Source organism: Herpailurus yagouaroundi, unplaced genomic scaffold (genome assembly GCF_014898765.1).
Source record: "Herpailurus yagouaroundi ecotype Mexico unplaced genomic scaffold, PumYag 221, whole genome shotgun sequence".
NCBI classification, from domain to species: domain Eukaryota; kingdom Metazoa; phylum Chordata; class Mammalia; order Carnivora; family Felidae; genus Herpailurus; species Herpailurus yagouaroundi.
The window spans coordinates 971,243-983,148 of NW_024412452.1; the positions used below are offsets into that span (position 1 = coordinate 971,243).

The 11,906-nt window shown below is 44.1% G+C and overlaps 1 protein-coding gene and 1 long non-coding RNA gene across 3 annotated transcripts in view; one reads left to right on the forward strand and one right to left on the reverse strand.

The window, feature by feature from the left end:
- Window positions 1-2,196: 2,196 nt before the first annotated feature.
- On the reverse strand, window positions 2,197-8,901 carry LOC121019184 (uncharacterized). Of its 2 annotated transcripts, XR_005785493.1 has the most exons (3): window positions 8,369-8,901; window positions 6,028-6,140; window positions 2,197-2,833 (listed from the first exon to the last, which is right to left on the reverse strand). It is a non-coding gene; the product is annotated as an uncharacterized LOC121019184 (long non-coding RNA). The 2 variants fall into 2 exon arrangements; XR_005785492.1 differs by lacking the exon at window positions 6,028-6,140.
- The window catches only part of SUCLG1 (succinate-CoA ligase GDP/ADP-forming subunit alpha), a 42,590-nt gene continuing 39,583 nt past the window's right edge, over window positions 8,900-11,906 (forward strand). Inside the window, exon 1 of the mRNA XM_040458371.1 lies at window positions 8,900-9,018. Within this exon, the coding sequence (XP_040314305.1) occupies window positions 8,922-9,018 (97 nt within the window). The 5' untranslated portion in view covers window positions 8,900-8,921. The remainder of the gene's footprint in view (window positions 9,019-11,906) is intronic.

Here is an 11,906-nt window from a genome sequence, read left to right on the forward strand (position 1 = left end):
GTTGCTCAACCAACGGAGCCACCCAGGTGTCGCCCTTTTAAAAAAAAAAAATTTTTTTTTTAACGCATAGAGAATCATTTTTAAGGAAAGATACCATGTTAACTGCTATTAAGCACTTGAAAGTCTTAGCCTAAAATCATGAAGTAGAGGGGCGCCTGGGTGGCTCAGTCCGTTGGGCGTCCAACTTTGGCTCAGATCCTGATCTCACGGTCTGTGAGTTCGAGCCCTACATCAGGCTCTGTGCTGACAGCTCAGAGCCTAGACCCTGCTTTGGATTCTGTGTCTCCCTCTCTCTCTGCCCCTCCCCTGCTCACACTCTCTTTCTTTCCCAAAAATAAACAAATGTTAAAAAAAAAAATGATGAAATAGAAATAAGCAGGGCTACTGGGGCTGTGTAGGACTTTAGGGTCTTAATCCATGCTAGCAGGACCCAGATTCCAGGGAATGGAGTCTCTTGTGTCTTTGCCTCTGCCTGGAGCACCTGCTGCCTGCTGCTGCCTGCCCCACTGGCACCTGCATTGACAAGTGCACACGAGTCTTTCCAGTCAGTCCCAATGTTCTTGGTAGAGGAGCCAAGACAGAAGCATTCTCTTAGTGGATTTGGGTGGAGTTGTGAGGATGCAAGATCTCGTGACTTACTTGAGCCATACCTGAAGGATATGCCCTAGATTTTTCAGTTAAATGAGTTTGTAATAATAACAGGCAGCACTTATTGTTACTATTATAGACTCTTCTCCAAGTGTTTTATATGGAGTGTCTCATTTTTTTTTTTAATTTTTTTTTCAACATTTATTTATTTTTGGGACAGAGAGAGACAGAGCATGAACGGGGGAGGGGCAGAGAGAGAGGGAGACACAGAATCGGAAACAGGCTCCAGGCTCTGAGCCATCAGCCCAGAGCCTGACGCGGGGCTCGAACTCACGGACCGCGAGATCGTGACCTGGCTGAAGTCGGACGCGTAACCAACTGCGCCACCCAGGCGCCCCTGGAGTGTCTCATTTAATGCACACAACAAACCTATGAGATAAGTACTATTATCCCTACCTACAAGGGAGGAATGTGAGGCACAGAGATTTCCAAGAGACATACAGAACTGGGAAATATCCAACGGGGCAATGATACCATACAGTTTAGGGTTGAGTTTTCTGCTGAATAGAAACTATTTACATCTCTACCAGACAAAAGTCTGTAAGTTAAGAGTCTGGGTCCTAATCACATCATTTCATTCATTAAAAAAAAAACCAAAAGTGCTAATTATTTCTTTTTCTGGTTATAAAAATAATGTGCTAACCTTGGAGAACTTGGATGATATCAAAAAGAATCGATCACAAAGTAGAAATTATCTGCAAAATTTATAATAAATAAGTATACTATTTTTGTATTAAGTGTGAAAGAAAGTTAAATAAAGGTTCATCTTTCTAGAGAATGAAGTAACAGTTTGGAAGGCATGTTAGACAACGGATTGAAAGGTGTGCATCGTTTTGAGTCCACGCAGATCTTTTCAAATTCTGTCAGGTCATCTTGGACTTCAAAGCCCAACACTAGCCACTTAGTGCACACATATGTGAAACCCCAATGAAAAAGGGGCTTTCATAGCCCCAGGCAATGAAAATGCTGAACACAGATGAGGGATGGGAGCCTGAGTTAGAGATGCCATCACTTGGTAGCTGTTGGAGTTGTTTTTTGTGGAGTGCTTTGTCTTCTAGGAACATGGGTCCCTCTCTTCCACCTTGGAGTCCTTTCTCAGGCCACAACCAGCGTCCTAAGATCCCTCTCCTTTCTTTTCCAGGGGCCCCAGGGCTTTTCTCTCTTTTTAGTACTAATTCCTGGGACTCTTCTTTGCCCCTCTACTAGACCGTAGGGTGGGAAACAATGTCACAATGTTTTCAGCTACATTCCAGAATCTCATGGAATCTGGTTCTGTCCTGGTATCCTGGATTTTCATCTGCTACAAAAAATTAAAAAGTTCACACACACACACACACACACACACACACACACACACACACACACACAGAACTAGAAGATGTATTTGATGAAGAAGGAAAGTTATCTCAGAAGGATCAGAGGTGGATGGAAAAAATGCTTTCCTGACTATTAATTCCAGAAATTCTCAACATGAATCACTAATTTGTGTGAAGATATAGGTGATCTCTGTTAAAATGAACAAGAAACCTGTAATTTGAGAGACAGAAGCAAAGTCCTAGTGTATTTAATCCCTGAGAAACAGGACAATGTCTGCAGAAGTTCCTAGAGGTGGTGAGAAAATGGCGGGATCCAGCACAGGGCAGCATGAAAGCACTGGCTTTCTAGGGAAAAGGAAAGGAGTCAGTCTTCACAAGAAGGGGAATCTTAAGAGGGACACTCAAACCAAGCTGTCTTCTTTATGGTTTTGCTGAGGCCTGATTCTTGCTTTCTTATCAGACTTTCTCCCAGAAAGGGGCATCCGGTGGGTATTGTGATGCACTACCCAGATGCAGGCCGTATCTCCTTCAATGAAGGACATGTCGCCCTCCTACCTGGGAGTGCTATTGGTTGAGAGTCTTCTTCAGCTGTCTCTCAGCTCTCCCAACCCTTTCAGGAATTTTCTGAATGCAAACAGCTGCCTCAGCCACGATCCTACTCACACCTTGGTGACAATCCACGTGGGGTTATAGAAGCCTGACCATCTTGCCCGATTCAGGGCGATTCTGAAGGGCATTGGCCAAGACTCTGTTATTGGACCCACACCACAGCTGGACCTCTCCTTCCTTCCAACTTTGCTCTCTTCCCTTCCCTTCTGTAGGAGGTGGTCCCCAGCATACTCTTGCACAGGGTTTTCAGGGCACCAAATCTGCAACAGGGATCAAGTACGGGGAAAAGAAATTAGGTTTGGGAACCACTTCCTCTAAAGGAGAGATCGAAGCTCTTGACATTCTTGTGAGGATCTAACACAGATGAGACCTCCCCTTTGCAGGTGCTGAGTGGATAGATCATTCAAAGAACTGTAATAAGCTTTCAGGAGGACCCTGCGAGTGCATTTCAGAAAGTTCTTTGTCCTCAAGACAGCTAAGCTGGCTCTCCCCTATAAGGGGAGAGGGAAAGAGTCTGCCTCCGCTCAAATCAGCCAGTGGTGTTAGTTGGCTCTTAGAATGCTGTGTGATTCTGCCTCTCTTTGAAGCTGCACTTGAGATGAAAATAATCCCCAGTCTTTGTGACTCATGTCTTGTAGTTTTCCAAAAGCTGGAGCTGTGTCTGAGGTCAAGTGTTTCTGATTTGTGTTGTGCCATCTTCCATAAAGTAGGGCGAAGGATGCAAGCTCCTATACTCTACATTTGTTTTATGAAGGAATTAGTCACACCTATAGTGGAGCCTGAGGGATTAGGCTGGCTCATCAGCCCCAGAGGCCCCAGCCTTTCTCGGCTCCAACAGGTTTCTCTTCGAGTGTGCTTGTGCCAGTGAAGATGAAGAAGATTTTCTCCCTTTGGAAGGCTGACAGTTTTGTTTTGTTTTGTTTTCTGCCCATAAAGAAGTTGGCAGAACTAGTCCAAGATGCAATGGACTGAATGTTTGTGCTCCCCCCCCTCCCCCCCTTTCTATGTTGAGAGCTACTTCCCAATGTGATGGTATGAGGGGGTGGGGCCTTTGGGAGATGATCAGGTCATGAGGGTGGAACTCCATGAATGGGATCAGTGTGCTTATAAAAGGGAACTCAGAGCACTGTCTTGTCCTCTTTCTGCCATGTGAGGCTATAGAAGGGCCAGCCCAGAAGAGGACCCTCACCAGAACCTGACCATGCTGGCACCCTGATCTTGGATGTCCAGCCTCCAGAGCTGCAAGAAATAAATTTCTGTTGTTTATAAGCTACCCTGTCTGTGGTACTTTGTTACAGCACCTTGAGCTAAGGCACTAGACAAGGTTCTTTTTGTTCCATTTCCACATGGCAGTCAGACTGCCTAGGTGAATACACACAAAGCTTTGGGGCACCCAGATTGCAGCAGGGAGGTAATCTGTAACATTAACTGATGCTTTTCCTTCCAGTATCTCCTTCTTTGACCCTCTTCTCCTAAATATTTCTACTCCTTCCCCTTACCAATTTATTTCTGGCACTCTCAATTGCCCCCAGGAAAGGAATGTGTATCTCAAAGTCCCTGAGAATGGCAGAAACAACTTAGATTTGGACCAAAAATGTGAGTTAATGTTTCCAAGACCAGAAAAGGATCCCAGGCTAGGAAACGAGCAGGGAGCCAGGAGAGCTTAGGCATTGATCCCTGCCCCCCCAAGTCCCCCTGCTTGAAGGTGGAGGGAGGTGAGTAGTCAAAAGAATCACCAAAATGAGTTAAGGGATACACGAAGCAGGGTGTATTTGTGTGTTCAGGTTGCCATAAAGAAATACTACAGACTGGGTGGCTTAAACAACAGAAATTTCTCACAGTTCTGGGGACTGAAAGTCCAAAATCAAGGTGTTGGCCAATTTGGCTCCTGGTGAAAGTTCTCTTGCTACTTTGCCGATAGCTGCCTTCTGGCTGTGTCCTCACATGGTGGAAAGAGGGAGCTCTCTTGTATTTCTTTTTTTTTTTTTAATGATTTTTTAAAATGTTTATTTATTTTTGAGAGAGAGATAGAGCATTAGTGGGACAGGAGCAGAGAAAGGGAAACACCAAAGCAGGCTCCAGGCTCTGAGCTGTCAGCACAGAGCCTGATGTGAGACTCGAACCCATGAACTGTGAGATCATAACCTGAGCCAAAGCTGGACGCTCAATCGACTGAGCCACCCAGGCACCCTTCTTGTATTTTTTTTATAAGAACACTAATAATATTGGTGTTTAACCCTAATTTACCTAATTTAACCCTAATTACTTCTTTACTCCAAATATAGCCATCAGGGGGGCTAGGACTTCAACATATGAATTTGGAGGGTGGGGAGACAATTTGGCCCCTAGCCCAGGAACTTGTTGCTCTCAAGAAAGAGACAGAGAAACAGAGAGAGACAGAGACAGATGAGAGACAAAGCACGCAGAATGGTTACAAGATTCTGCTAAACGGTGCATCTAGGCAAGCAGGGATGTTAGCTATGGTCCAGCACAGCACCAGAGGGGTTGAGTGGTTCTCACGCACCTAAGAAGAGCCCAGAAATAGCTGGTAGAGCCAGACCAAGAGGAGCATTGCAAGTAGGAGGAAGGGATGATACAGCACTAGCTGAGAATGAGATGGAAGGATGCACATGAGGGGCTGCCTGTACGGACAGAGGACCAAATACTTCTTCTGCCTCATCCAACTCACCCCCACATTCCACCAGAAATTTAGACAAAACTCTGGTGAAAGAAGATGGATTTGAAATCCTGGAAGAATGGGGGCTCATATTAAAATCAAGGTAAAATACAGAACTAGAACTCCTCTTCTATATATTAAAAAAACAAACAAACAAACCCGTATTTCCTTTATCAGTTAGAGAATCCACCAGAGTCTTGGTCAGATTCCCTTTTTTGGTCTGATTGGGATATACAGATCAGTGACAACAGCTGATTTATTTCCTTAAAAATAATGCAAATGAGACTTTGTTCCAATAGTTTGAACCTCATTACTTAGCTCAGACCTGTCAAGATTCTTGGTTGCAAGATTCTTGGTTCTTCAGAATAAATTAAGCAGAAAAAGACACGGCCGTGGGACTGCCAGCATGGATAGTAGTCACCTTGACTGCTTGTCTTCTGACTCCCCCACCAGTCCTGTTTTGGCCCTTTTTCTTCCCACATTAGTGGCAACACAGAAGGGTGATGTGGGGGGTAGGAGAATGGATACATATGTATGCTTGTATGTGTGCAAAGTAGATCTGGAAGTCTACACAAGAAATTGGATAATATTGATTTAACCTGGGAGAACTGGGTAGTGGGGAAACAGAAGAAAGATTTCTCACTATATAATTTTTTTGTAACTTTTGGATTTTTATTCGTGGGGAAAATAGCCTTAATTAAAAAAAATTAATAATTCTAAGTCCCATTAAATCCAATTCAAAAATGTAAATCTTATACCTAATTCAAAGCTCCTTACCCCCTCCAATGTCTGGTGCGATCTATGGCTCCACAACCTGCAGCTGGGACAGAGTCAAGGTCTGTTTACTCCTCCTTCTTTTACTCCTTCTCCTCTTTCCTTGCTTTTGGCTCCTGCAGGGGTGGGGTGAGGTTTGGATAAAATCTCTTAAATGGGGTGATCTGAGGTTCTCTCTGGTCTTTATGCTCTGGAATGCTGTGGGTTTCTCCGTAGCTCCTCTCCTCCCACCCTGCCTAGGGAACCCCATCTGCACAGTATCCTGATGAGTTATATGCTCTTTGGCTGACCTCCTGTAAACCTCTCCCCTACACTGTCCCCCTCCTGCCCCTGGGGAGGGGGGGGGAATCTTCCATGGTTTTTTATGCTATGGTTCCTTGTCCCAGCAGGAGATCCTTAGGGGGAAGCTCAGCTTTCTTTCCTGGCATCAATTTCACCCATGGGATTATTACACATCTTGCCATATCAAACAATGCCCTGCCTCCAAGTGAGGGTTGTTCTAGACAGCCTCCTGCCTGGAGTTCTCCAGACAGGAAGCAGATATTAGGCTTTATGTTTAGGTCTGACATCCAAACTCAAGTTTTCCTGAATGTTCTTTGACTAGATCTACTTTAGGACACTGGGGTAGGTTCATGAACTTCTGCAGTTCTGCAAGGATTTAGCCTTGATTTAATGCCAGTCCTTTTAGTAAGGAGCCCTTTGCCACGAACTTGTCTGGTGGGGTGAGAGGAAAGGGGAACCTCAGGGGACAACTCATGACTCAGAATTCCCTCATTCAATGAATTCCAGTCTTTTGCTTATTTGAGTTGCTAGGGTGTGAGTGGGAGAATCCAAAAACAATTCTGTCCTACTCTTATTACAATCTTGAGGGAGGTATCTCCTAGGCTTCCCTCCTTAGAACGTGGAGTTACTTATGGCCTTTTGCCCTCATCTTTGGGGCTTTAGCCAAAGTTTGGACACACATGGAAATGTCCTATTCCACATCTGGTGGAACTTCAAAACATCATCCTGCCATGTGAAGATGAAAGTTCTTATCTTTAATGATAATAACTACCATTTACTGAATGTTTATAAGGTACAAAGAGCATTAACTGCTCACAACACTATTATGAGACAGGGATTTTCATACCCATCTCAGTGAGAAAAACCAGAGGTCACACAGCCCACAACAGTATGGGAATTTGAATCCAGATCTGTCTGACTCCAAAACCAATCTGCATATAAAAATAGGTAGTATAGTTAGTGCCTACTGCAACTGTCTCCTATCAATGAGCTATAGAATTGGGGCAGAGGTATAGTTATTCTGAATGATTGAAACACCATCAAACTTTGTGTGTGGATTCAATAAATAAATGTATATGCTATTTCTTATCTGTCAATTCAAGAAATAATGCTCAACAAATAATGAGTTCTCTTTTTGTGCCAGCCATTGTTCTAGATGCTGAGGATACATCAGTGTACAAAACAAGCTAAAATCCGTGTCTTGTGGGAATAAAAATTCATTACAATCATACCAGAATTCTATTTCTTGTCATCATGCATTTTACCAATTAAATAAAACTAAAAACATAACTATCATCATGTAAATGTTTAGGAAGAACTTTGCTCTTGAAAATGAGTCTTCATACTGGACCTATTTGGAAACCACTGTTTATTTTATTTCATTTGATGGGCAGGTGGATAGGGGTAGAGGGAGAGAGAGAATCTTAAGCAGACTCCACGCTCAGTGCGGAGCCAGAGTGGGGCTTGACCTCATGACCCTGGGATCATGACCTAAGTCAAAATCAAGAGTCCTTGGCTCAATCTGGGTGGGGTGAGCCACCCAGGCACCCCACCACTGATACTATTTAAATACATGATCGCAAGAACATAATACATTAGATAAGGGAGGGATTTGTGAGTAGACAAGTCCAACCCAGGACTGACAATATCTGGATCATAGAAGAAATATTGGGAAATCTCTGTTGGGTAATCCTACTCATACATCACATAGCTCAGTGTAAATTGTAATTACTACGTCAGTAAATTATCATAATTCTATTGATGAGAATGACAAGGAACCTCAGATCATGTTTGGAAGCAGGGAGAGAGATTACTTTATCTGTTTACTCTTTGACTCCTGGACTCTGAGTTTCCTTCTAAACCAGTTACAGGAATGACCGGTTTGTTTAAAAAGGAGCAGTCACATTTGATCTATAACTTCAATGTTCCAGGATCCCCAGGGAAGGGGATTCACTTAGTGCTAGTCAAAGGCTGTATGATAGCTTGTTTGACCAAAAGATCCATATTCCAAGAAATTAAGTGTCAGTAGGGTAGTTTTTGGTCTTTCTCGTCATTTCCTTACCTTCACTGGACAATAGCATGAACGCACATTGTTACCATCGGTAATTCTTCCAGGTCCTCACAAGGGTATGTGGTGAGGAATAATACTGGCCTCTCCGTATGCCAGCCGAGATAAATGAAGGTCCAGATTGGTTTAAGGATACGGAAAGTTCTGCACTGCTCTTCGCACTTCATTCCTCTTGCCACCCCATCTCCTGGGTCTGAGTCTCCCCTTTCCCGCTCGCTTCCCCTCCCGCACGCCTCCACCTAAACCACAAAGTCGAGGCCACCAAACTACATTTCCCACAATGCTATGCGCCGACCCGCCTCGCGTGAGGTTTTTCCTAAGCTGCCGTTGTAAATAATGTTGAATTAAAGCCACATTTCCGGGGAGCAGCCGAGTTAATGTCCTCTTCTCCGTTAAGAGACCTCTTTTCCCCTCTACCTACTGTGTCCAATGTTTGGCGAAGTCTCTGCGGCGGAATATTCATTTAGGCGACTGCCATGGCCACCCATTTCCTCTTCGAGCCTCGGCCCTTACCAGGTCCCCGGGGGCCTGGGAGTGTCATTGGTGGATGACCGCAGCTCTTGCCGCTGCCGCTGTCACTGCGACCATGGCCTCTGGCAGCAGCTGCCTGGCAGCCGCCCGCCTCCTGTCGCGCTCCTTCCTCCGTGAGTCCAGCCGAGACTCTCTCCTCCAGGTCTCCGAGAGTTCCTGGCCTCGCCAGGCCCAACGTCCCGGCCCAGGCCGTGGCTGGGCCCTCCGGGGCCGGACCTCAGCGGGGGCCTGGGAGACGCGAGAGTGCGGCCCCACGTCGGGGACCTCCTGGGGCGGAAGGAGCTTTGCTGGAGCTTTGTGGGGTGGGGAGCGTGACTTGGGCTGCTGGCCTAAGTAGGGTGGCCGAACCCCGATTCGGGTCTGGGAGCCCTGCAGACCTGGGGGCATGCTCTAGCGCCCGCGATGATGAATGGCCTGATGGGGGCGGCATCTAGACTGCCCCTATTTGGGAGTGAGAGGTGAGGTGGTCCAGGATGAACTCAGCTGGGAGAGTTGAGCGTCTAGATTGAGAGATGGGGGAAGAATGTCTCAGTAGCAAACTGGGGAGAGGGAGTAAGGCTGCCGCTTGTTTTTGGTTTTGTTTTTGTTTTTTCCCTGTAGATTGTAGACTTAGCAGAAAGCTGGGTTCTGCACCCCAGAGTCAGCATAGCCCAGAAAACTCCTAGAAGTTTAGGTTTGGCTGGTACCTTAACCAACTATTTGCAGTGTCTCCACCAGGCGGTGTGGACTCCTCGGTTCCTGAAAAGTTAATACCCAAGGTTGCTGCTAGTCTTTGAGTAATGCTGACTATTGAAAATTCTTGCTGTGTTCAAAGTCTCTGTGTTAGGTTGACTGTATAGGAAGAGACTTTGAAATTAACCATATCACATTTGAAGTCTGGTTAGTCCCTTACAGTCTGTGTAGTAACCCTAGGCACTTTTCTGAATCTGCTTCTCAATTTCTGTTTCCAATCCCATGAAAATAATATTTTAATGAATGTGAGACATCATCACTTGTATGGGGCACCATTATTTTGTCTACTACTAACGGTAGAAAATGATTGCCAATTAAAATTGTGCCATGCCATTATGAGTTGTCAGATGCATCCAGATTTAAGACATCTTGAAAAGTGAAAAAATGTGCATCCTGGAAATGATGAAGTACAGGATAATCTGGGCTCACTGTGCAGAATTATTGAAACAATTTATATAAGGTACCCGGGATGTAATACACACTCAGTGATAGTTTTATTCTTCCTTTCTTACACTTCCCTCCTAATTCGGCTTGTACTGAGTATTGGACAAGACTTAATTCATTTCTTGAGAAGATTACATTCCAAAAGTGTGGGAGAATGAGTATGCACTTAATAGCTACACTTCCTTAACCAGACCACATCTGGTAGGACAAACATCTGGCTAGATAACTTTGGCAAGTAGGAAAAAGTTGGGTTTATTTGGGAAAGTTTTCTGGAGATTCTTGTGTATAATTTAAAGGACAGTTGAATGTATTGTAAGCAGAAGAGAAAAAGGGATTAATTATAGCCATGTCATTCTCACCTGGGGTCCTGCTCCTCTGAGTTTCTGAAAAATCCTAGCCTCAGGTAGGTCTGCTGTCTTAGTAGAAGGAGAGTCTTAGGAGAAGTGTCTAAAGAATCAGGATCTTTAATCCACGCTTACCAATATTTAGTAACCCTTTGCTCACAGAACTGGGAGTTTTTTTTCCTACACAGGGCCTTAAAAAACCATCAAGTGTAGTTTTCTGTTGCTCAAATGGTCTTCATTTATCCTAGTCATGTGATCAATCTGTTATTAAGAATCTGAGAGTCTGAGATCTAAACTAATTTATCTCCTATATTAGAGGGGTTACAGACTATAGTGTTTAGTGCAGAAATCCCTCTAAATTCTCCAAATCTACTCAGGCCACGTTTTTAAACCCATTTCCACTTTCACTAGTAAAACAGCAGCCACAACAGTTCCACCTAGCAAACTTTTTTTTTTAGCGTGGGCACAACTTATTTATGCTCTGAGGTTAGTAATAGAACTAGAGATGCTAGAGAATTTTGTTTCCTCTGTCCTCTTAAGTTTCAGTAGCAACTGAAGGGTACATTTGTGCTGAAGGTCACAAGTGTTGCAATACTGATTTGCTTTAGGAAAAAAACAAACAAAAAAAAAACCCAACTCAAACACTTTGTAGGTGTCTTCCAGAGCCCTGTTGGAATGTTTAGAAATTTTTGAGCCCAAACAACCCAAAGAACAAAGCAAGAACAAACCAGTTTTATATATGAAAAAAGGGAAAGAATCCAGTTGAAGTGAGGAAAGAAAATACAATGAAAAATAAGGAAGGTTTCTTCCATGAACCAGTTTAACGATTTTATAAGCACATTTGAAGTTGAGTTAGTAAAGTGTTTCAAGAAACACAAAGCTATGCAAGGTCATTTTATTTTTATTTTTATTAACGTTTATTTATTTTTGAGACAGAGAGAGACAGAGCTTGAATGGGGGAGGGTCAGAGAGAGAGGGAGACACAGAATCCGAAACAGGCTCCAGGCTCTGAGCGGTCAGCACAGAGCCCGACGCGGGGCTCAGAGTCACGGACCGTGAGATAATGACCTGAACCAAAGTCGGACGCTTAACCAACTGAGCCGCCCAGGGACTCCTGCAAGGTCATTTTAAACACAAGCCAGGGATTCCTGTAGGTTGGGTCTTGTAGAATAAATAGGGAACAGGAGGCAGTATTTTTAGCCCCTGAATTATGGTATTTTAATGCCAGAAAGTGAACTTTACAATCCAACTGGTGTCATGTCTTTATTTGGCAAATGAGGAAATAAACTCAGAAAGTTTCCTGGCCAATATCAGAATGGATGTTAGAACTCAGGTTTTCTGACTCTGTAGTATTCTTTTTACTAGTACATGCTTTGTGACACTATAGTTCCCTTCTGAAGCTGTGGTCTGTGGTGTTCTTTTTTTCTTTTCTTGTTCTTTCTTTCTTTCTTTCTTTCTTTCTTTCTTTCTTTCTTTCTTTC